This window comes from Kwoniella europaea, chromosome 2, assembly GCF_036810445.1.
Source record: "Kwoniella europaea PYCC6329 chromosome 2, complete sequence".
NCBI classification, from domain to species: Eukaryota; Fungi; Basidiomycota; class Tremellomycetes; order Tremellales; family Cryptococcaceae; genus Kwoniella; species Kwoniella europaea.
In genome coordinates this window covers 2295432-2320760 of record NC_089488.1, presented here as the reverse complement: position 1 = coordinate 2320760, position 25329 = coordinate 2295432, and the positions used below count along the sequence as shown (strand labels likewise).

At 44.0% G+C, this 25329-nt stretch overlaps 7 protein-coding genes across 7 annotated transcripts; 4 read left to right on the top strand and 3 right to left on the bottom strand.

Moving 5' to 3' along the window:
* Window positions 1–568: 568 nt before the first annotated feature.
* V865_007210 (uncharacterized protein) lies at window positions 569–3132 on the bottom strand (the record flags this gene model as incomplete). Its single annotated transcript, XM_066230960.1, has 10 exons — window positions 569–733; window positions 831–965; window positions 1035–1209; window positions 1272–1337; window positions 1396–1446; window positions 1505–1581; window positions 1655–2040; window positions 2107–2189; window positions 2256–2337; window positions 2406–3132. 10 exons carry the CDS (start codon window positions 3130–3132, stop codon window positions 569–571), a joined length of 1947 nt encoding a protein of 648 aa, XP_066087057.1.
* A 319-nt stretch (window positions 3133–3451) lies between these two features.
* V865_007209 (uncharacterized protein) lies at window positions 3452–6739 on the top strand (the record flags this gene model as incomplete). Its single annotated transcript, XM_066230959.1, has 8 exons — window positions 3452–3771; window positions 3846–3933; window positions 3995–4212; window positions 4281–4422; window positions 4495–4910; window positions 4974–5285; window positions 5349–6067; window positions 6129–6739. The coding sequence occupies 8 exons, from the start codon at window positions 3452–3454 to the stop codon at window positions 6737–6739; spliced, it is 2826 nt and encodes a 941-aa protein (XP_066087056.1).
* Window positions 6740–6840: 101 nt separating this feature from the next.
* Window positions 6841–9963, bottom strand: V865_007208 (pre-mRNA-splicing factor CEF1; the record flags this gene model as incomplete). The annotated part of the gene is made up of 9 exons (XM_066230958.1): window positions 6841–6942; window positions 7007–8334; window positions 8400–8862; window positions 8930–8963; window positions 9033–9180; window positions 9263–9542; window positions 9614–9721; window positions 9811–9894; window positions 9940–9963. 9 exons carry the CDS (start codon window positions 9961–9963, stop codon window positions 6841–6843), a joined length of 2571 nt encoding a protein of 856 aa, XP_066087055.1.
* Window positions 9964–10515: 552 nt separating this feature from the next.
* On the bottom strand, window positions 10516–12905 carry V865_007207 (uncharacterized protein; the record flags this gene model as incomplete). Its single annotated transcript, XM_066230957.1, has 5 exons — window positions 10516–12028; window positions 12091–12195; window positions 12262–12378; window positions 12438–12549; window positions 12644–12905. The coding sequence occupies 5 exons, from the start codon at window positions 12903–12905 to the stop codon at window positions 10516–10518; spliced, it is 2109 nt and encodes a 702-aa protein (XP_066087054.1).
* Window positions 12906–14003: 1098 nt separating this feature from the next.
* Window positions 14004–15817, top strand: V865_007206 (uncharacterized protein; the record flags this gene model as incomplete). The annotated part of the gene is made up of 5 exons (XM_066230956.1): window positions 14004–14441; window positions 14533–15137; window positions 15217–15307; window positions 15376–15606; window positions 15677–15817. The coding sequence occupies 5 exons, from the start codon at window positions 14004–14006 to the stop codon at window positions 15815–15817; spliced, it is 1506 nt and encodes a 501-aa protein (XP_066087053.1).
* A 929-nt stretch (window positions 15818–16746) lies between these two features.
* On the top strand, window positions 16747–19636 carry V865_007205 (uncharacterized protein; the record flags this gene model as incomplete). The annotated part of the gene is made up of 7 exons (XM_066230955.1): window positions 16747–16914; window positions 17019–18780; window positions 18882–19042; window positions 19151–19283; window positions 19355–19434; window positions 19502–19549; window positions 19619–19636. 7 exons carry the CDS (start codon window positions 16747–16749, stop codon window positions 19634–19636), a joined length of 2370 nt encoding a protein of 789 aa, XP_066087052.1.
* A 1696-nt stretch (window positions 19637–21332) lies between these two features.
* On the top strand, window positions 21333–24968 carry V865_007204 (uncharacterized protein; the record flags this gene model as incomplete). Its single annotated transcript, XM_066230954.1, has 6 exons — window positions 21333–21513; window positions 21574–21793; window positions 21876–22167; window positions 22236–22451; window positions 22522–24616; window positions 24694–24968. 6 exons carry the CDS (start codon window positions 21333–21335, stop codon window positions 24966–24968), a joined length of 3279 nt encoding a protein of 1092 aa, XP_066087051.1.
* Between the last annotated feature and the right edge of the window lie 361 nt (window positions 24969–25329).

Here is a 25329-nt window from a genome sequence, read left to right as displayed (position 1 = left end):
TTCTTTTTCCCTTCATCCATTCCGGTTCACAGATTATTCTGATTGTTTCCTTTTTTACCCATTACCCCTATATATTTTGTCTTATACCCTATATGAAAAGCCGTCATTCGTCTCCTGTATGATGATTGGTCTTGGGATAGAAAAGATCCCATCGAATTAATCAATCTGAGAACTGGATGTTCAATAATTATATAAATAATATACTATCAACCATATATGTATATGTGTAACAAATGCTTCGCTCGCTCTGATATCGCATCATGTCGTTGGGATTGAACATGTTTTGTTTGATATAAACACGTCTGCATTTGGCATATGAGCATATGAATAATGATTAATCTAAAATATTATTACACGGCAACTAATATCAACTAAGCGTCCCTGTTCTATTCCTATCTACACTCCATTTTCCCCTACCGAATGATAAATATAGTATAATATGATATTCCTGCCATGCTCCACGGTCATCTGATTTATAGATTGATTGCTTATTGCACAGAGATATGTTGAATAGATCTTTCCTCACTTCGTCTTCCTCGGCATAACACGACTAATCTGATCCTTCGCTTCATCTTCTTGATCTCCTACCACTCATCATTTCCTCTTCGAACTTTGCTCTCATACTTCTATCGATTGTCTGTATGTAATAATCCCCTTGATCGCCTTTCCAAGTGACCCAATCTGGGAAGTAGCGATGTTTGCTTAATTTGACGATCGCACCAAATGAGTCGCACTAAATGGCATCAAGGGATATAATCAGTATCAACATCTTCAAGCTATACAACGATTGTCGATCTTAAAAACCCGTGAGATGATGAGCAAGGACTCACGTTATTCTTATTCATTCTGAATCCTTCCTGCACGAACGGTTTCAAGCTTACTATCTTCGCGCCGTCCTTGAGATCAAGGAACATATTTGTCAAATCATTGTTCAGCGACGAAGGGAAGACTTCATTATTGACCAGCTATTTGTCACCAGCCATATACGATCGTGTAAGCTGAAGGAATAATTCCACCATAGAGCGTCAACTTACAACAACATCTGCTTCTCTCAATCTCTTAGAGACCATCGGATGCACTCTAAAGTCACCTTCGTGCACTTCAACATCCAGATTCCCCTTTAATCCCCACATCGCCCATCGACGTTGCACCTCTTTGAGTTGTAATCTCGCACAGTGAGCTGGTACAGGTAAGAGTTCGAATCCGTAACTACATAACAAGCAAGAATGATAATCAGCTTGGCCACCCTTCACTCCGGCTAGGAAGCTCACCTTCTTGATCCCGCTTGGACCGCTGCTTGGAGAACACAATTGCCTACACCACTTCCCAAATCCGCGCTATGATGAATAATCAGTATATAGACTCGCCATTCCGTCATGGAAAAAAGTAACTCACAATACTGAATTGGGACCGAGTTTCGTCTGTTCGATGACTCGGCTCATGAAGCTATAAGATAGGTCAGCTAAAGAATCAAGTCAATGACAGGCGATTCAGCTCAACTTACTTATGCCTCAATTCGCCGTACGCATCTTCTTTCGCACTGATAGCTTCCGCGACTTCAGTAGGGTGTTTGGGATGATGCTAACAAGAGCCAGTTCTCCTCTATCAGTTTACATAGCATTAGGCCGCGATCCAGAAGAATTATGCAACTCACCGCCAATGTATATGCATAGGGACCGACCACCCTGGAGTATGCAGATTCGTGCACAAAGTCCACCAACTGCGACCATTCCCTCTTCTTCATCTGTTTTCCCTTCATATAGACTTTCATACTTCCTTCTTGTTGCAGTTCTGACATAGCGTTATTGAACCTTTCCATGGCCCGCAAGAAGCCCGGTCCATCTCTACGATTAGGTGCGAGAGCTTTACGCAAGGCATCACCTATCGTTTCTGTCGGTACGGAGTCTGGAGGAGGAGTAGCAAGGGATCCGGCGAATGGGGAAGTGAGCCTGGAAGGCATTGATGAAGGGGTATCCAATGGATCGGAAAGGGAGTCGGACAATTTACCGAAAATGTGAGTGTGAGAGGGTGGAATGTAGTCTGATCAAAGGTATATCAAATTGTCAGCTTCGATATTAAGACTTGTAACACGTTTCTGCAGCTTACGCTCTAGGATCATACGAAGAGCGTTTCTCAATTCTGATATAGGATTATATTCTCCTGCGGAAGTCGGAGTGAGAAGGATGAACCTGCAAGCAAGATCATATGAAAGTCAGCTTAAATGACGAATAGTGCTCGTACATGGTCTAGCTCACTTTTCTTTACAGCCTTCAGCAGGATATAGTAATTCGACCGAAGGTGGAATATCACCATTCTCGAAACCGGGTTGAGGGAAATCTATCAATATATACATATCGCATTAGCATTTCCCCCGCATCACGACTAGTATCGCAGACAGGACTCACAAGCTTGATATTTCTCCAAGCCTTTGCTTGTCTCTCCCCATCCATTACCAGCACTAGCCCACCCCCTTATCTTCCCTTTCAATACCTCTTCACATTCTACAAAACCCACCCATCCCCTACTATATTCCCCTCGCATGTCCACTTGTTCCAAGCTGAACAAATCATCTCTCCTCCCTAGCAGATCATCATCTCTACCTAGTAAGCTTGTAGGTGTGGAATTACCTGAAGGTGATGCTTTTTGACGTTTCAATTTCGGTTTGGGATCCAAGGCATCTTCACTTGATTCAGAATCTGAACCTCCATTGTCTGAATCCGATTCAGATTCCGATTGCACACGTTCTATCTTGTTTGCCTTCCTCTTCTGACCTGGTGATCTGCTGGGAGCAGGCGAAGATGTGGTTTTAGCTGGTCTGGGACTACTTGATTTGGGATTAATTATAGCTGAAGAGACTTTCTTGAGTAATGTCGGTCTAGGTGATGGCGATGATGTACCATTCTTGCTAGGTGAGCTACCCCCGTTGATCCTCCCCTTGTTTGCACTTGTGCTGGTACTGCTAGAGGGTACTTTGAGATGTCCGGTAACAGTACTACTACTGCTATAAGATTTTGATGATGTGGGTGTTGATGTGGATGTTGGTTTTGGTTTTTGGACGACGGAGACTTTCACTTTTGATACCTGTGGTCCGCGCTGTGTACCATTTTGATCGCCGAATATCGAAGAGAACATATCCTGCCTCTATGCATCGAGACCTGCAGGTGAAATATTTGACTCGATAGGTGATGAGATGAAGATGAGATGTGAAGGGGGAATAGAGAAAGAATGTGATGGAAAGATGAATGATTAAATTGGGATGGATGTTTATGATAAATAAATTGAATTTGCCACTCAAAATTAGATAACGGTTACTAACAATTTCGAAATTATCTATCTATACCCATCTATCTGTCTGTTCATCTTGCAATCTTCTAGTCATACTTAGTGTATTAGGTGTATAGTCAGGAGAGCATAGAGCAAAAACAGGTCAAGCACCAGCACTATCCTCGCCATGTCGAATTCGTTCCCATCTCTGGCGCACACCCCTCGAGCATTCCCACTACCGACCATCTCAGAAGACACGCTTCATTATGTCCTTCATCTCCCACCGAGCTACGAGCCCACCTCGACCGCTTTACTGCTCACTCAATATGTGGAGTCATTACTCATACAGCCGTGGTTGTGGAACAAGGATTCGTGGGAATTGAAGGTCGCTGAAAATGGGGATAAGTTGGAAGGTACGATGAGAGTGGGAGATGCAGTTGACGATGAGTGGTTGGTAGTTTGGTTATTGAAGAGGATCAATGAGAAATGGCAAGATATCATCATTGGGTAAGGTCGAGTCCCTTCTCAGCTATTTTACCGTTATATATGTACAACAATTGATGTCCATGCTCGATTCATAGCGTGCGAGATACAGATGGTGAATTCCTGTTGATCGAAGCTGCCAACGAACTTCCATCTTGGGTCTCACCTGAAAATGCTGAAAATAGGGTATGTCTTTTGCTCTCCAGCATCATTATCAGATTGCTGACATGATACTCATGTATTGTAGCTTTGGCTTCAAGGTGGACATCTACATTTAATACCATTATCTATACGTTCAACTTCATCAAGCTCGGAACCGAGACGGATACCGGACGATGAAGATATGGAGAAACAGTTTGATCCCGAGTGTTACATATCTGAAGAAGACTCTATCAGAGCTGTTCGGACTGGTAAATATAGAGTGGAAGAGAAGATGGAACAAGCAGTTTGGGATAGGATATCATGGTGAGTTGTTCCATTTCGACTCTCAGATGTTGCCAGATAAAGCTGAAATATCATAATGGGTGTAACAGTTATCCAGATGCTCTCAAGACTCACCAGCATAGAACCAAGGCATATCTGCCACTACCAATAGCGAAGGCTTTGAAGAAGAATCCGGAATTGATACAGAAAGCTATCGAAGGGTTTTATGTCAGAGATCCATCTCAATTACGTGTAAGTTTATAAATCTTGCACTCGAACAATTGCTGATGAGAGGCTACTTCTTGTGCCTTGTGCTATCATTAGGCTGCAGCACGTATGACCCATTTCCCACCTTCCACCTCCATTCTTACACCTATTACAATGACCAGAGCTGCATACGCCCAGCTTCAAGGCCAGGTTTTCCACCCACCGAGGATATTCGGTGCGGAATGGCATGTACCTGATAATCCAAATAACGAAGGCGAAAAACGATGGAGAGATTTAGGAATAAAGATATCAACGGGATTCGAGATCATGTATAAGGAGGGTGGCAACAAACATCGAAGTGGACCCAACAACCAGATTGAGGACGGCTCTTTGGCTAGTGACGAAGGGTATAAGGTATTTTTGGATAACTTGAGGAAAGCGGGATGGTTCGGTGATGAGTTGGAAGGTAGTGAGAAATGGAGAATGAGAGAAAAAGAAGCTAAAAAAGGATATCAGAGTATCAAATCTTCAGAGTGAGCTTACTACTTACCTTATCGTCATCCATAGCTGACAAATTGAAATTATTGATTTGATAGTATCGCTTCACAAAGACCTTCTTTCGCTTATCTGGTTGACTCAGCAATCTCATCTGCCTCCGACCTCAGTCCCGAAGCATTGCAAGTCGACCCTTCATATCAGGAAGATAGTGAATCGTGGTTAGAAGTCTCACCTGACGAATTAGACGGCATGATGATGCGTGCTTCTGGGCGTACAGCTATACCTGGAGAGGGTACAGATGGAAAGGTGGATCTGGGAGAGGAACATGGTCAAGCATTACAGGATTTAGCTAAGAAGGTGGAAGATTTCGTTGGTGGTCAAGGTGATTTGACTGGTGCCAGATTCGAAGAGTAAGTCGTCGCCATCGTTTGGAATTTTCTGGATGAGCATGCTGATTTGCTTGTATGCTGTAGTGAATTATCGGATGAAGATATGGATGACTCCGATGATGATGACTCGGAAGAAGAGAGAAAGACGTTAGAAGCTCAGAAGGAGAATCGACTGAAGAATCTCGTCGCACCTCTTCCAGATGAAGAATGGGGTAAGAAGACTCAAATTCGACAAGAAGGTTCTTCTATGGCGAAAAATGATATAAAACCGAAAATTGAATTGAAGCCGTCGAAAGATAAAGTCAAGAAAGAAGTCAAATTCGATCATAAAGATATTTTCTCCCCTTCATCATCTGCATCAATCAGACCACCAAGATTCGCCAAGCAGGAATACGACGGAGTAGTATCGGAATCTTCGGATGAAGATGACGATGAGGATGAGCTACCTCCCGCAGGGACAATAGGGAGGAAGATCGCTCAAATGAAATGGTCTGAAGGTGATCGTCAAGCTCCTAAAAGCGCTACGATCGAAGAGATCTCTGAAGAAGATGAAGAAAAGGAAAGACAGAGTCAGCTGAAGCTGGATGGCGATATAGACTTAGATGAGGAGATGCAAAGGCGTGTATGGGGTGATCCCGATGATGGGGAAGATGACGATGATGACGACGAAACGGACGATGGGATGGAGGTAGACGTAGATATGGCTGAAGAACAGGAAGAATTCCTCAAATTCGCTAAAGAAGCTTTGGGGATAAACGACGATTTGTGGAAAGGGATAATAGGGGATAGAGAAGCACGAGGAGGTGAGTGGTACAAATCGAGTTCATCATTGAAATGCCTGACTGATCTCCTTTAAAATGGCAGCATTCGTTCCCCAGAATGGATCAGGATCAACTGTCAGATTCAAATCATCCGATTTATCTCAACCACCAACAAAGGGTGTCACCAAGTCAAAAGTCGGTAATGGAAAGAAAGTCCAATTCGATTCAGGTTCCGGTGATTCACCACAACCCACCACTCAACAAGGTAATTCATCCTTGAGCTCATTCGACGAAGTTATGAAAGCCATGGACGAAGAGCTTTCAAAGAACAAGCCTTCTTCAAGTACAAACAAAGCGAAATCGAAATCAAAATCACAACCCTCACCTCAAGCTCCGTTTAATAAACCGACAAAATCCTCTTCATCAAATCCTTTACCTCCTCTTCCTACCGAGGAAGATCTTGAGAATATGGAAGAGGATGACTTACTAGCTATGGACAGAGAACTAAAAGCAGCTTTGAAAAACGCTGGTATATCAGATGACGAGGATGAGGATGATGAAGAGATGAGAGAAGGTTTAAGTCAATTGGGAGAAGACGATAAGAGGGAATATGAAATGATGAAACATTTCTTGGAAAGTTATAGATCACAATCTGGTAGTAGTGGAGTAGTAGGCAATTTGTTTGGTAGATTGGGTAATGACAAGAAGCAATGATATAAACATACAATATAGCTAAATGACAACAAATGCATAATCACTATCATAATTTGGTGATATATTCAATGAATGCTTTACATTTTCCACTTCATCTCGTCTTAATTCCCATTCATCTCAACATCATCACCGTTGACCTCAACTTCACCACCTTGGGCATCGAGAGCAACTTGAGCTTGAAGTACCATTTTATCTTCTTCGAGCTGTAAGGTACCAAACGAAGAATCAGCTACCACCCTTCTTATGTAAATGAGATGTAGAACTGACCTGTTCGATCTTTGATACCCTCTCTCTCCTCTCATCGACCAATTCCGCATACCTAGCTTGCAAATCCCTTTCTTTCCTCTGCAAGATATCCACCTCTTCTTTGATTTTCTCCAATCTCGCCGGTGTTCCACTTTCCTCAATCGTCCTCAACATTTGGAAAGTCTCGTAATCCCTCTTGGACTGTTGTATCTCCTCCATCAATTCCGATATCTTCGCCTTATGTTTCGAATTGATCATTTGATATCCACCCAGCTGTTTGGCCAATTTCTTCTCAGCCTTGGAAGCCTTCGTCGCTTCACTGATAACTTTCTCCTTCGTAAGTTCGATATTGGCTAGATAACATTCTCTCAAGTCATGTTGGGACAAAGAAGACTTCTCGACGTATTTCCTAAGTGTAGGTGAATATATCAAATTCTCTTGGGTATCCTGAGAAGACCAACTCGCGGAGAAATCATTGGCATTTTGATCTTGATCTTCCGAGAAATTCGATGCAATGGCCAATTTGAGTTGCTCATCACTTGCACCTGGTAATCCTAGCTGACCGGCTAATTCACTATGTATAGCCTGTTTGGCAGCGGCAACGAAATCATCTTCAGGCATATCGTAATCTGAGGCTGTTCCACCAGGTGTAGAAGTACCAGGTAAAGGATGCGCGATCGAATCATGTTTCATCAACATGGCTACTTCCAAGTTGACCATTCTGAAGGCAGCTGCCATGGCGGAATCCGCATCAGCTTCGACCGAGTTCAACTCTTCCAGTATCTTGTAGGTGTTGACGTTGACTGGTCGAGGTAGATTCTGCTTCACCACTGTACTTCGTCTTTCCAATTCTAATCTCTCTTCTAATTCCCTTGCAGCCTTCAATCGTCTATCTCGTTCAGCTGCATCTTCTTCAGAAAGCGGTACCGCCTCGTCCTCTTCATCTTCTTCTTCTTCCGTCTCCGCAAGTTCAAAGTTATTCTCCGGTTTAGGCAAAGCAGCGAAACCTGCCTTCAACGCTCGTCGAGCATCGGCTATACGTCGTTTCTCATCTCGAGGTGTTTCGCCATAGTATGACTCCCCATCGTTGATACTAAGGTTGTCTCTTGGTGTTCGTGAGGGTGTAGCACCTACACCACCAACAGTTCGTGGAGTAGCAAGTACCCCGCCACGAGCAGGGGTAGCAAGGGGATTGGGAGTAGGAGCGACACCATGTCGGGGAGTAGCGCCTTCGAAACCGGTTCCACCTGTATCGCCACCGTGGAAAGGAGTGTTCTCATCACCGAGAAGAGGTGTCTGAGCGTTGATCATATTTCGAAGATTTCGAGCTTCGGCCATAACGTTGTCCTCTGAAAGCTTCACATGTCGGCATACTATACACGCCAGTGATCAAAGGGAACAATATATGACTCACGCTGAGGACCTGTCCTAGGTGTCCTTGCCATCCTAGCTTGACCTAAACTCTCGTATTCTCCCAGTAATCCTTCAGTAGCTTTACTTCCAGATCCTTCACCTCCGACAAGTTCTCTCGCTAATTCACCGGCTTGACCGATCTTCACTATATCCTCCAGCTCTTGTTCACCAACTTGAGGCATTGGTAAATTCAACTTCCTCCTTCTAATGATTTGTTCTTGTTCCTTCAACTTCTTGATTTGCGCTTCTCTCGCCTGCACGAATTGAGCGGTCTGATTACTCTTTCCATCATTACCCTTTTGACGTTTCTTCTTCTCTTCCAATTCTTCCAATTCCTGCTTCCTCTTGCCTTCCAAAGCTCGTAACGATTGACCAACAGGTGCTGCATACACTTTGGCATTCTCCTCCGCTACGTCGTAGAACCCAGGTGCGGGCTGTTTTTCGAATGGGATATCGGCATTGTACTGTAATCATACACAAAATCAGCTGACAAGCTCGATCTGATCGACGAGTTTGCACTGTTACACTTACGTCCATACCCTTCTTCTTTGTTTTAGGTCGAAGGCTGTTAGAGTGGTTGGGTCAGCGGATTGTCCTTAGACCACATTGAGGACTCGTCACATCGTCAACTCACTTGATACCAGCGGCCTTCAACTCTCTCTTCTTCTGTAAGAAAGCCAATCTTCTAGCTTCTTCTAACTGTCTTTCTCTAGCTTTCCTCTTGGCTTTTTTACCTTGGGTATTCGCCAATCTCGCTCTTGCTTCAGATAACATTTCTTTCTCTACACACGACAATCAAATCCAATAGTCCATATCAGTCCGCTAATCAATTTGAGTGCTTCTGATTTGAATTGATTCACTTACCATCATCGTCCATATCTATAGGATCAGGTCTTGCCGCCCTCGTTTCAGGATCCGTATCAATTTCACCAGGTTTCAAACCTCTCACATCAGCTGCAGGTCTAGCTTCTACATTTTCGCCCGCACCCAATCCCAGTTCTTCGTTATCCTTAGCTTCCGCATCATCTAACAATTTCTGATACCTTTCTAAACATTGGGTAGCTGTTCTTCCAACTATAGGTGCTATCGTACGCCATTGTGTAGGCATCAGCTTGGCGAGATGTAGTAGCTTTTCATCTTCCGTCTGCACACCACAGATACATCAGCTATTATTTAGATGAAGCCGTCGGGCTGTTGGGGTGGGGGCTAGCTCACCTTTGACCATTCGACCTTCTTGATGGAAGGATCTAACCACTCATACCATCTTGCTTTACATTGTTTCGGTGTTTTACGAACCAACAGAGATGATATACGAGCCCATTGCTGACAGAGATACAATAGATATTAGTAACCCTCATTCACCACATGTACAGTGTACAAAAAGTATATGTGTATAGATTCTATTCACTCACATTCTTTCCATATTTCGATATGGCAGCTTTCAATATTTCATCCTCCGTGTTCCTCCACACACCACCTTTGATGATGATTCGTACCTATTCCACGCCGAGTTTATCATTTCCATCAGCTCTGTCACGCGCATATAAGTCTCGAGGTGATGGCATACCATATTGAACGAGCAGTCGATCTGCTATTGCTGTTTTGATGACTGATAGCGAAGATTATCTGTTGTTGAATGTTCAATGTTCGATGTTCAACTGAGCAAGCACGCTGACTGACACTGAGACGCATCATGCTGAATAGCAGACGGAATTATTCGGCATTTCCCACCAATCAAGAGATGTGGCTCGTGTGGGATCAAAAGTCCGCAGTGAGGGCAAGTGGGCAGATTGTGATTGAAATTATTGATTGATATGCATGCAGACAATATGGTCGTGCTTGAGTTGCACATAGATTGCATGTCAGATGAAAACTGAGATCGGGATCGAGATTGAATATGACCATAAATATAATGATGCTACTGCACTAACGAGTTTCTACATTGTGTCTATTTGCGTTGTCCTTTCGATCCACCGTACAAGTCCCCTTGGCCCTCATTTCCCATCACCCCTGCATTCCTCCTCTCTCCTCCTCCATCCCTCCGTCTCTCATCCTGTTCATGAATATAGTTGATGGCCAGAGTTGTTATTCTTCATTCCTTATGATGACAGGCAATACTACTGTTCAGCGTACAAAACCAATTTCTGATCTTCAGTCCTTAACCAATCCCTCAATTCTCTATCATCCCTCAACTCCCTATATCCCTGATTTCCACCCGCAGATCCAGCCCCACCATCCATCGATGATCTGTATCTCAACATATTCACATTAGGGCCCAATCTCGCTCTGACTTTTTCGAACAATTCCGAATGCGTTACAGATGGATGTACTCTAATAGCAATCAAGTCATCGGTCGCTCGGTCATATATCTTGATCTTGATATATGGTGGTTGACCTCCGCCACCACCTGCACCTCCAGCTGAATTAGCAGATAAAGGTGGTCCAGCGGAAGCACTACTCATCCCGAAAGACAATGCGGTCTGACCACCACTTGCCGATTGTCTATTCGACGGTGGTCTACTATGTGATGTATTTTGAGTATCTATAGGAGGTAGGGGCGATGGACCTCTTGATGAGATACTTCGATTATTCTGTTGATGCTGTCCTCCGGGTAATGGCGAATATCTATCCTGAGATTGAAGTTGGGAGTGCCTCGAAGCGGCAGATTGTGACCTGAGATCATTATTGTGTGTATCGGCTGATAAACCTCTTTGATGATTCGTTTGAGGTTGCTGAGGCTGTTGTTGAGAGATTGAAACTTCATTTAACCTTTCTTCCAATTCACCTATTATATCATTCCTCGGTATCTCTTCGCAGTAATCACCATATTTAGCAGCGAAGAAAGTCCTGATCAATTCGTGTCTTAGGATATATCCAGCTTGTCTCGATCTCAAATCCACCAACGCTCTGACATAAGCATCTAATTCTTCCCTTCTATATTCGGTGAGTTCATCGTCAATCTCATCATCTACAGGTCCAGGCATATATGGTAAGATCCTCTCGGGCGGTGTCATATCCTCTTCTCCTGGTCGAGTTGATCGTCCAGCCTCATAGGGGAAAGTATCCAATAGGCTAATTTGGAAATCGTAGAAATCCTCATATGTCCGATAGAGCGTCAAAGTATATCCAGGAGCGGTCGGTTCATCCGGTACGAAGTTGACATGTAATCTGAACCAGTAGTTGCCAGATTCATTGTGGAACGAAGGAACGCCAAGCGAAGTCAATTCCCCAGGTGGGAACATCGGATCTTGTTCGGGTCGATAGACAGGTTGTGAAGGTGCTCTTGGTTGTGCGTCCGGCTGACTGACTCGACCGTTAGCAGTTGGCATTTGATTGACGGAGCTGGTTGATCCAGTACGTGCGAGTGATGATTGAGATCCAGCCGCGCTAGACGTCTGTGCGGGTGCGTAAGGTGAATTCGTTACAGCTTGTTCCGGTGCGATGTCAAATCTTCCTAATGGGATAGCAGCAGCTTTGTAATCCGCAGTAGCCTTCTTCCATTCTTCCACAGCAGGTACCATGTTCGGATTCATCTCTACCGGTTTACCAGTGGCGGGATCACGTATTTCCACGAAAGTGACGGGGATCAATCCGGGTCCACCGAGTCGACCAATTGGTTTGGCAACGAACCTGTCGCAAAGGTATAGCAGGTCAGATAGTGGAAGGTCGCGGTAAGCGATCGCCGTACTCACCATTCATGATTACTCTGTGCAATGACCACGATCGGCTCTCCCTTCTTAGCATCCAATTCATCCGGTCTCTCCGCGTGGAAATCATACTGTACGATGGCATATACTCTGTAAATTATGAAGCACTGGTCAGACACCTGGCAATGTAGCCCTCGAGGGGAAGTGATCACTCACGGCTGTCTAGGCTTTGATTTTGCACTCTCAGCGGTCAGTGGGGGAGAGATATTGGTTCCAGGTGGAGAACGAGGATCACTAGTATGTGAGAGATGTCCTTGTGATGGGGTGTATGGTCTGTTACAGAATCCAGGTCAGTCAAGCCAGCTCATTGGTAGAGAGTTGATCCAGCGTACCTTGATTGATTACCTTGATCGATCGATTTCTGACCCGAGGGATGTCTTCCACCTTTAACGAACTCTTCGAAATCTGCTTTTGGTACTAACCCTCTCGATCCTGTTAACGGGTCTATCAAGGTATCCCACATCAGTGTTCTGCTCATGTAGTTTATCTCTGTGGAAATAAGATGGTAGTTCTGATTGCAGTTGACAGATGTACTCACTCAAAGCCTCAAACCATTCATTCCTCTCTCCTGTGACATACCAAAAGTCGCCTTTGTTATAACTCAATTCCTGCGGATTGGTACTCCTATGAGACTGTAGGGCCTTGATGACTTTCTGAGGAGGTGCGACTTTCTGACTTGGTCTGCCTAACGGGAATTGCTGAGGGTTATGCTGGTTGGGAAGTGGTGGTGAAGGTGCGGGAGAAGAGGACGATGAGCCATTGTTGTTATTGTTATTCAAAGATCTTCTTAACGATTTCATCTTGTCTTGTCTAATCTTGATCAATCATTCATATGATCTCGAGGGTGATGATGTTGGCACGTGATGTTCGATGATAGTAATGTTGAAACTAATTAACGTCGATGATGAGATATGAGATACGAGTAAAGCTAAGAGCAGTTTCGACGTGATGTGAGAGATATCGTAGTATACCAAATTCAGGGTGAATTGTTGACACTACAGGTTCAAAAAAATGATCCCTTTCGCGTCGGGTTTTGATGTTCTCTTTTGTACTGCTCACTCCCTACTACTCTTCATGCAGCTACTATATGCTATTGTTACGACTTGTCTATCACTGATCAATGGAGGATGGATAGGGTACCACAAGACTGCTGTCGAGGAGGAGTGGCAACATTCAAGTGATGACTGTGATACCTTGCTGCCTTTGTAGAAAGGACATTCCGTTCTCTTGTTCGAATTTGCTTAACGAGGCAATTTCCTGCAGTCAATACAGTACGCGTCTAAGTTACCATATGAGAGTATTCGCGATCATCCATCACCATCATGCTGTGTTCCAACTGATTGACTGTGCACAAAGTATACTCGATATCTGATACATGATCGTCGTGCCTTCTCCTTGACATTGTGGTTTTCCTTTTATACATAGGATGAGATCGAAATGCAAATACCGAGCAAATCAATCGAGATCAACCGAGGTACAGCATTTGGCACTGGCGTTGGAATGATTCGAAACACTATCAATCGCTGATCATTCACACTTTGTCAGTGGCTACATTCCAAGATTCACCACTGATAAACTAATCCCAAATGCCATGCAATCCCATGTTAATATGTCGTTGTTGCAGTAATTTGTATCACTGAAGAGGTGCAGTATGTATAAGAGGCGTTTCCTTGGGTATCTAATCCTGCCTAGGCGGAATTACAATGACCGTTCACTGATTCTACAGCGTCCATTCACTAATTCATACCATCCGATGCCAGTGTAGAAAAGAGTCTTGATCTTCGTATTGATACCAAGGTACTAACACAAGACAGCGGTGCTCTCAGATACATATATAGACTGATTATGAACCGAATAATTGCAACTTAATCAAGTTATCCCTCAAGTACATAGGCACAATGTCAATCCGATATACACTAATTATATTATCGACTATAACGTATTTGGTGCATGCCCAACTCACTCTGCCAATTATATCAGATCCATCGTTCAACCTCTTATCGGGTGAAATACTTGTTTCTCAACAATTGAATTCATGGGGTATCAAACTTGGACCTATTTCCTTGGGACTGGGTATCGATCTCAGTGCACTGGGATTGAAGAAGCGTGAAGATTACAGACGATCAAGAGCTCGTTCAACAATCAAAGCGCGTTTGTTGGGATTAGATCTGGGTTTACTCAATTTGGGATTGAATTTCGGTGGACCTAAATCCTCTCAACAAACACAAACAAAATCGAAAGCTTTGATCAACTTGAACCTCGATGCGGATTTGAGCAGTTTGTTCAGTTGGGGAGACGCAGATAATGTTGCGAGAGGCGAGAGGGGTGACACAGAGGTTGGTCTGCTGCCTTCCATCCTACCAATTCTTCAGGGGAAATATGATTGAGCCTTGACTGATCATTGACTCAATACTTCTTATGATCCAGTGGTTCACGTACCTATCAATCGGTACTCCGCCTCAATCCCTCCCCATCCTCCCTGACACAGGCTCAAGCGATCTTTTCGTCTTTGGACCATCTTGTTCCTCTTGTAACCTATACAACCATACTTCCTTCCATTCCCAACAATCATCTACGTATAAGAACGTTTCGGATGATTGGGTATATTACTATGCGGATGGATCAGGTGCTTTGGGCTATACATCCACTGACATAGTATCTTTCGGCCAAGATCATGATCAGAGGATAGTAAAGGCAGAAATGGATTTCGCCATTGCCACTCAAGTTGGAGGAAGCGATTTCAAATCTTCGTTCCGTAGCGGAGTGATGGGTTTGGGATTGGACTCAATGTCTACGATCAGGAGTCACAATGTAGTTGCAGATCAAGGTAGAACGTTGTTCTCTAGATTGGTTAAGACAAAACAGCTCAGCGAGAACGTCTTAAGTATAAGGTTGCAAAAAGGACGACAGAGTCAGGGCGTGGTATATGAAGAAGGTCAAGGTCAATATACTTTTGGTGGGATTGAAGAGAATTATGTGAGAGGGGGAAGGGACGGGCTCGCCTGGATGGATGTGATGAGTCAGAATTATTGGTTAGTCCATCATTCCACTTAGTACACAGACTGCTACGGTCTATTTGCCAATCCAATCGAATCTGATTAATGTTTAAAGGGGAATAACAATGGAAGATATCTCAATTGGAAGCAACTCGATCTTATCCCAAGATCGTACCACACCGAGAAGAGCAATAATCGATACAGGCGTAAGCTGCTTCACATCTCATGAGCAGGACATCCCAGCTGATATTATATGCAATGCGATGTATGACAGACTACACTGATCATCACTTCTGATTCGGCATCTTCAATGATCCATTCCAATATATACGGGTCATGGCAAGACCCCAAATCTTACATTTGGTATATCCCCTGTAGTACGTCTTACCCTTCTACAGGAAACCTCTTCTTCACCATATCAGGCAAGAGGTTTGGTGTACCTATCGAAGATTTGGCTTGGAAGAGGAGTAACTCATTTGACGGAATGTGTATATCAGGTGTTCAGGTGAGTTTCCTGATCACGTCCCAGAACGTGGAAATATGTTGTAGGACTGACAGTCCTATCGTTCAAATAGGGAGGCATGGAAAGCTTCACAGTCCTTGGTGATATGTTCATTAAGAACCATTATGTAGTCTTATCGTATGGCTCAGCAGAGAATGGGAATAAGATACAAGTAGGTCTAGGAGATAGGATGGATATCCCACCTATTTTATAGATTACGAGCGAGGTGATCATATAGCTGCGACTAGCGACTGATCGAGAAGGAATTATGCGGAATGCAAATCTCGCTGGTCGAGGCATCACCGACCAGAATGCAATTGTAATCATGCAGAGGATTTTTTTTTGCCCTGCCTCGTTGCCATGACAACGACGATCAAGATGGTTTCTTGGTTTCCGATTTGGTTGATCTTTAGTCTAAACCTGAGATCAGAAGCGGGTTTCAGAACATCAATATCTGACCGGTGGATCCATTTTTGTGTAGTGTACTACATTCATTGATCGTCCCTTCACCTTCCTTTCTATGCCAAGTGTTCAATCTCAAAGGACATATTCCCTACAAAGAGTCTGGGCTTTTTCGTACAGGAGGCTTTCGATCACCACGATACTCCTTTAAACTACCTCCATTATATCATGGACCCAACAACAGACCATTTACCGCCTTTAGCGGATTTTCAATGGTCTTGTAGAGAAGGTACACAATTCATGTTATGGTCATTGCATATGATCTTCGAGTTGCTTTATCATCTGCCGCTGGTTCTTGTCGATGTCTGTTTTTGATTTTTGCTGTGTCAACAACCCATCTTAAAGTACGCGTCGAGTTATTATAGCTCGGTTTTGATAACCGGGTGCTACCATCGTTATCACCTATTCATTCATAACACAGCAAATAGTTTCAAAAACATCACCATCTCACAATCATTGCTGCATCCATCCCATAGGACGTACCGATATTCCAGCATATTAGCGTTACGAGAAGGTCATCGGCGAGTCATTACGGATCATTCACATATATGTTTCAGATGTTCAAGTGATCACCTAAGACATCTCAGCGTCACCGTCCATCCCATCCATTCCGAATGAGAGTACAGGTATAGCAAGTCTCAGATTACATCACAAGCGTATAAATGTGCAGAAGACATGGCAATGACTTCTCGACCACCACCACCACCTTCTTCGATGACCTATCCACACCCGCAAAACCGGCAAGGGTCTTTACGCAGGATGCCATCGGCAAAGGAGGTAGCTTCGACAGGGAGTTTTGTCAGTCCGTTGACCAGGCTGGAAGCTGAAGGGAGAAGTGCTAGGAGTAGGGTGAGTACTGACTTCACCTTGACCTTGACCTTCACTTATATCACTTGTCACGAGATATTTCTTACGGTTATGTGGATGATATAGCTGAGTTCATGACCATATAGGCAAACTCAGCATCAGCATCAAACAATCCCGCATCTACCTCAGGCTCTGGTACATCATCATATCCCATATCCAACTCTTACCAATCCAATCAACCTCAACAACCTGCACCACCCGTACCGACCTTAGAATTTGGTAATCTATTTCGGGATTCGCGATACTCTGTCGATTCACTTAGCTCAGTAGGGTCTCGATTATCTACAAGTTCGTTCGACAGCTATGGGACAATCTCTCAAAATGAGTCTGATTACGATGATGGGTATGAATCACCTTCTACACCGAAAGCATCCACCTCTAAGCAAGGTCAACAATCTTACTTTGAAGGACAACGGCAGCAACGGCAGCAGCAGAGTAGATCTCCATCACCTTCAAAATACCAAAGAGGAGAAGAAGACGGCTTACAGATGAGAGATTTTAGTAATAACAGACATAGGATTCCTTCTTCTGATAGTAATTCAACTTTGAACGCTTCTACTTCTAATTCGTCCTCTACAACCAAAGCTAGTGGATCATTAACGCCTAAACGGAGTTTCTCAGTAACTTCCAGACGTGTACCACCAAATAACAAGGCTCTCCCTCCCAACCCACCAATCACAGCCTCCTACATAGCTCAACAACAGCAGACATTCAATCTTGGACCTATACCTCAGCGAAATCGAGGCAACAGGGATCGATCAGGCTCAGATGGTTACGCAAAAGAAATACAGGGTATACATAAGCCCGAAGAGACGGAGGTGAACGCAGACTGGGCGAGTGTACACGGTGAACAGGGCAGTGATTGGGGAGACGACGAGAGTCAATTCGAATGGCTAGATACGGAAGGTGCACCAGAAGCTGTCAACGGTATAGAAAATCAGAAAGGTAGTGGAGGAAGTCCTTCGAAGAGATTATCAAGATTTAAAGCTGCTGTTACAGGCGTTGGTGTTGGATCGGATGGACAAAAGAAATTGAAGAAACCTTTGATTATACACCGAAGAGCACCTCCCCCACCGCCTGATACAGCACCTGCACCTGCTGTCACGCTATCTGAACCAACGTCGTCTATACGGAAATATACCAATATACCAAATACAGCTATAGCTACGATATCACATCCTACTACAATGACGCCCAATCCCAAAGCCCTTCATTCTCATGGTGAGATGCAGGTACCGAAGAGAGCGGGAACGATCCGATCCGCATCGTCAAATTCAGACAGATTACCGGTGGTTAGAAATAGAATGATAAGTGATGACCATCATCACCATCATCACCACCAACATCTTCAGCATCATGGGACAGACTCGAATCTTGATATATTCCATCCACCTCAACCGCCATTTAGTGGACATGGACACGGGAAGAGACCCAGTCCATTGATGGTACCTATGAAAATGGATGATGGGCCGTCTTCACCAGCGGGAGCTGCAGGGTATAACGAATCTCGTCAATCACATATGTCATTTCAATCTGTTGCATATTCATTCTACGATCTGGATGGCGATCATTCACCATCTACTACGCCTAAACCGACTGGGTCGAATGAAGATTTAGTTTTCCCCCATGGAAAATACGTCAAGGTCTCTGCATCGACTTTGGAAAGACAAAAGGAAAGAGAACGGACAATATCGGAATCTACCGTTGGTAGTGGGGATGGAGGTAAGACACCAGAAGATTTTGTTCATCTCGGTATTGAAGCGAGGGGAAAGGGGGATTTGGCGAAATCCGCTTGGTATTTTATGAGAGCTGCTGAAGGGGGATCTGCGACGGGTAGGATGTATTGGGGTAAGTGACAGAATGAACCATTTTATCCAGAAGGTATACCTTTGATCTGCAAAATCAGGATGGATCACTGATCGTGATTGCGATTGTGACTGTTCATACAGGTCTAGCACTCCGTCATGGATGGGGAGTATCAAAAGATGATCGAAAAGCTTTTATCGAATTGAAACAGGCTTGCGAAGATACTCTGGCAGAAGGCGGATTGGATTTCCATAAATCCCCTGGACATGTGAAATTGACACCGCAGCAGAAGAAGTTGATGCAGGTTAGTAAAATCGTTACTGGCCCTTCCTATATTCCCTCTCACAGTCCTAAATCCAATTCCAGCATATGACGTTGAGCTGATAAGCATTTTCGATCACACTTCTTGCAGAAAGAACTTGCTCTTGGGATGTTCGAAGTTGGAAATTGTTTCTTGGAAGGTATAGGAGTGAAGAAATCGCCTGAAGTGGCTTTGGCTTATCTCAAGTTTGCTGCTGGGATGGGCGATGCAGCTTCGCAGGAGCGTGAGTCTTTGATCAAGTTATCTCATAAATGGACGTTGGATCGTCCGCTGAAGTATTGAGTCGTCGAACAGAACTTGGATTCTTACTTTCTAAAGGATCAAATGGGGTGAAGAAAGATATGAAAGAAGCTGCTAGATGGTATAGAATGGCTGTGAGTCTCTCATGTTCCATCTACACGATTGAACTTGCCATACTGACAATGCCTTGTATTACTCAAGATTGCAAATGGTTCAAGTAACACTTTTGGCTTAGCTTGGATTTGGAAGGTGAGTGCTGCATACAACCTATGTCGATGTACCGTGTCTTGACTGATATCTTAAAATCTGAATATCCAGGACAAGTATATGAATTAGATGGACATATGACATGATAGATACATTACGATATAATTAGATTACGATGAACGACAAGTAACGACTCCCCTCTTCTCATTGGATTTGACATGTATGAAATGAAGACAATTCTCAAAAGGAGCAAAGGACATCATGACTCCTGATATATCTGTATCTGTATCTTTACCTATAAGCTATAAGCTATAACCTATCACTCTCAAATATATGCATACATATCTAGATATGTAACGCGATGACATCCAGACAACGCCTTGTCACTTGTAGTACCTGGTAATTGGTTCCTTATCTTACATCGACTGATTATAAGGAACAGAGGTCCTTCTACAGGATGAAGCGCATGGTTTACCTCAGAACACTGGTATTGCGAAATCCCCAGGTATCGACGGGTGATGAAACAGCCTTTACGTTTCATTCTTGGATGAACTAGTTAGGCCTCAGTGACAGCGTACGGACAATACAACTCTCAGAGCAAGGTATCCATGATTGATTATATATGGTCATCCATAACAAGATTAATCGTACTATGACACAATCCGGAATTCTCACTCAATTGCACCAAAAGTCGCTCTTGGAATTCCAGACCATCTGCCAGAGACCTTCTATTGCACGTTTTCTTTCACATTGACATTCTCTGACGTCGATGGCAACAACGGAAAATCAATCACGTACTCCCAGCGTTCCATGGTTCGATCGAGGAAATGATGGAAGTAAACAACCAAAGTCATCTCAGGAACTTGACTCTAGTCTAACTTCGTCGATCCGTCAGATGGAGATATATCATTTTTTCTCGGGGTGGATTGTTTGTTCCATTTCTGTCCTGCTTTGCTTTGGTGTGCAGGAACACAAGCCTGATGAAGCACAAGCACGCGAATGATTTATTTCTAGGAAAACTACAGGAAGCTCAGGGAAAATGGCTCCCTAGTAACTGCCATAGTTTTAGGTTGCCCGGTGAATCCGCTCTCTCCGTCTGTGCGCTTCTACCCCTCTCACAAAGGTAATTTACGTGATTCATCATCAGAAAGGTATCGTTATACATGAGATATATCACTTTGTTATAGGTAAAAGGGAAAGTGACGATGTTTACTTTTCTTCGAAAGTAGCTGCTAATGGCTGCTACGATGTTTGGCTGCGAAATACGAGCTACAAGCTGCATACGGTAGGTATCACGAGGGACAATTTGACTGAGTGAGAGAAACTATGGATCTGCTCCATATGCTGAGAGGTAACGTACTCGCTTGAGTTGTTATGATTGGTCTGAATAAACTAAACAAGTGAAAACTCACTTTCACCCCTCTTTCGTAGCAGTAGGATAGTAGTGATTGGTTTGCTGTACATCCTGCCTTACCCATTGTTATAGTATCGTCCTGTTAGATCCTTACAGTGTTGTTGAGAACGTCAATCATTTCGATACGTTCTACTTCATCGATCACATACACCCTACCCTCACTATAGTCATTCTTTAACTATATCATACATACACACACTGACTCGACACACCGAGAAACAACGATCCTCAACGACACTTTAGACGTAGATTATAAGAGGATAGAACTATTCATGAACATAACTTCGCACAGGATATAACGCAGTAAACACAGCATCAATCCCCTTACTCCTTCCCACCCATCGCCTCTTTCTCACCTTAAAAAACGACACTTCTTTCCCATTTCAATCAACCTCAGAGAACAAATCGAAAATGGCAGCAGTAGCAAGTCGACATCAAGATCCGTCTGGATCGTCGTCCGCCTCTGCCTCAGCATCAGTATCGAAGCAAGCTACAGTCAGTAGGAAGCGGACCAACGGGTCAAGTTCGAAAGATGATGCCAAGATGATTGGTCAGTGGAGGATAGGAAGGACAATAGGTAAAGGTAGTTCAGGTGAGTAAAGCCATCCTCATGTCCCTCTTGTGTGTACATGATGACTGATGAGGATTATAGGACGAGTGAAAATTGCCAAACATTCAATTACGGGCAAATACGCAGCTATCAAGATTGTTCCCAAGGGGTTGATACTCAATTCGAGAATGTCAATGTCCGAAGCTGGTGCCAGAGCAGATAAAGTCTTATTGGGTATCGAAAGGGAAATAGTCATTATGAAATTGATTGATCATCCAAATGTCCTAAATCTATATGACGTTTGGGAAACTTCTTCCGAATTGTAAGTTTGGCTTGACTCATCACACATCTATTCTGCCAAACGAACGGTATTAATAAACAGTATGTGATTTTTCTCTTGGTAGATATCTTATAATGGAATATGTTCCTGGAGGAGAATTATTCGATTACCTAGTAAAAAGAGGTAGATTACCAATTTCAGAAGCCTTACATTACTTCCAACAGATCATACACGCTGTAGATTACTGTCATAGATTCAATATCTGTCATAGAGATTTGAAACCTGAGAATTTACTGCTGGATAAAGATAAGAATATCAAAGTGGCCGATTTCGGTATGGCAGCATGGGAAGCTGGTGAGAGAATGTTGGAAACTAGTTGTGGTTCACCTCATTATGCTTCACCTGAGATTGTAGCTGTAAGTTTCGCCACATCCTCACGATGGAAGATAAGTCGCTGATACTCTTCGTTCATGTGAACGTATAGGGGAAAGCATACCACGGTTCATCATCTGATATCTGGTCATGCGGTATCATCCTCTTTGCTCTGTTGACTGGTAGATTACCCTTCGATGATGATAATATCAGATCATTATTGCAAAAAGTCAAGATTGGCGTGTTCGAAATGCCAGATGAGATCAAGGACCCTGCGAGAAACTTGCTGAGTAGAATGCTAGAGAAAGACCCAGAGAGGAGAATAACTGTGTGTTGATGTTTTCCTTTCCGCAAATCGTGATCCGATTTCTCGCTGACCTGATGTGATACGCGATCAGATGCCTGAGATCCTTCAACATCCTTTCTTTGTATCAAGACCACCTAGACCTATCCCTGGTCGAGCTCTTGTCTCTCCACCCTCTCTCGACGAGGTCGAGCGACCAGTAAACTCCCCCGAAGAGATCGACGCCGACATCATGGGTAACCTCAAGACCCTCTGGTCAGGTGCCACCGACGAAGAAATCATTACCGCTTTAATGAGCAAGGAAAAAACATGGGAAAAAGCAATCTACCACTTATTGATCAAATATCGAAATCGACATCTCGAGAACTATAACATGGATGAAGATGAGGATGCTGAAGCTCGAGCGAGAAGACAAGCCCGAAAGGCTCATCAAGGCTCACCAGCGAAGAGGAAAGGTGGACCTCCCGCTCCTCAGGTATCGAACAAACCTAAACTCGCCGTGTTGGGTGAAAATGAATCTATCGAAAATACACCTGTCGTGAGACCTCAGGCTCCTACACCCAAGAAAGCACTTGGTCAACCCCATGTTACCGGTTCAGAAGATTCACCGGTAGTTTCCAAAATCATCAATGGTAAATTGACACCTGCCAAATCACCTGTCGGACCTCGACCACCAATGTCCAACAGGAATTCATCATCGGATACTAGTACGCCAATGCCTGGTACACCCACACCTGCGATAGTCTTACAAGGTGCTACACCAACCAAAGATATGCCACCACCAGATTTCATCCCTTCTCCACCTGGTTCAGCATCAAACTCCAATAGTAGTCGACCAAGATCAGAAGTTCTTTCTTCATTACCTGAAACACCTCAATTACCACCTATCAATGCTCCTGTCGTGCCCAATCAGACATTGCAGCATTTCTTCAACGAAGTGGCCGCTCAATTGAACACTATGAACATCCGTTCGTCCGTCGCTTCCGGTTCTTCCACTACCAGTTCAGCTATCCTCGGTACAGATTACCAAGCTTACTTAGCTTACGCTGCTGGCGCTACCACTACTCCCACTCCTGGTAATGTGCCATCCACCGTCGTGGAGGAAGAAGGTGCCGAGCAATTTGCCGATGCCGACGATGACGAGACTGAAGCAGACGTCGCTTCGATCCATTCTACTTTCACTGCATCGATCGCGGGCCACGGTCAGACTTCCCCTTTGGTAGGATTGGGATTGGGTGGTCCACCACCTCCTTCACATGGTGGAAGACCGGGTTTGTACCCTACTAATAACGCCAATACCAATCGATGGTCTTATGCCTCTTCGACTGGATCTTCCCACAGGGGAACTTCAAATGGATCATATGGTGCACCAATGGAATCTCCTCAGATCTACTCTCCTCAGAATGTATGGGAAGCTCAATTACCCCATCCTCAACACCCTTCTCATCCTATGGTCTCACCTTCACCCCAGTTACATGGTGTACCTGTCTTCCAGGCTGATCGACCTGCTCCTCTCCCTCCTCCACGAGCTAATCGACCGGCCCCTCCACCCGTCAGCAGAATCACCGTGCCTCAATCTCAAGCCAATACGAACACTACCGAGTCGCTCCTACCTAGAGATACTTCGTATGTGATCATTGACAGCTCTGACATGGCCTCCGATCCCTCGATCTCATCATGGTCCACCAAGTCATCTGGCTTCAGAGCTCACAGGGGATCAGATGGATTTGGCATGTTGAAGAAAAAGGTCAAAAACGTCACTATCGATCCTGTTCCCTTCGGTAGTGGAGGTAATGACCTGTTAGGTCCACCAAGTGCCACTCCATCGTTTGCCTCGGGATCATCATCCATTAATGGAATTTCTCCAAAGAGATCATGGTTCAATAATCTATTCTCATTCAAGGCTCCCTCATTTACGTTGTTGGCTCAAGATAATATATCTTCCACTCGAGATAGGGTGAGAAGGATACTCAACGAGCAGCAAGTGAGAGTTGCGTTGGTCGAGATTGATGGTGTGAGAGGTTTGAAATGTCGTTTGGACGATGTAAAAGATCTTTCTGCCAGTAATGGAGTACAGAGGGGGATACGGTTCAAAGTTGAATTTTCAAGGGCGAATCAAAGTGCTGGTCAGAATTATAATACTTTGGTTACTCTTACTTTGGAGAAAGGGGCTCAGTCGACATTTAGGAGTAAGTTCATAGACTGACATCACTGGTCATCTCATGATGTGAAAGAAGTATCTGACATATGATGTTCGTTTTCACAGTGTTATTCGGTAATTTGAAATCTCAAATCGAAACTTCCAACCCACCTAGACCCCAATCCATAATGCTTCGTTCTCCCGTTCAGCCTACTTCGGCAACTATACCCTCTCACCCTCAACCTTTGTTATCTGCACCTTCTCATCCTCATCCAGTTAGATATACATCTTCTGCACCTACCACACCAATCGTACCTTCCTCACCTAGGTTCGGAGATCACAGATCCCACTTACCACCTACTCCTGGCAGTGTACAGATTCCTTCTTCTATACGTTTCTAAGATACCCCTTTTTCCCACCTGATAGGATCTGAATGTATTTCTTTATGATCGTTATAACAACGCTTTTTTTTTTCTCCTCTTGATTGATGATTTAATAACTTATGAATTTCTTGAACATGCACAATATGACGGTTTTGATTGCTCACACTATACGGTACTGAGCTTGAACCGCGAAAATCATTAACAGCATAGATACCGATCCGACTCCTTATCGTATATGATATCGTATCCCGTCTCGCTTGTCGCCCTGTGGGGGTCCAGATGGAATATTCTGTGGCTTACGAATGTAAGACAAAGGAAGGGACACATTGGTTAGATCCGATTAGGGGTCTATGACCATTCCATGATATAGGAGCAGTAG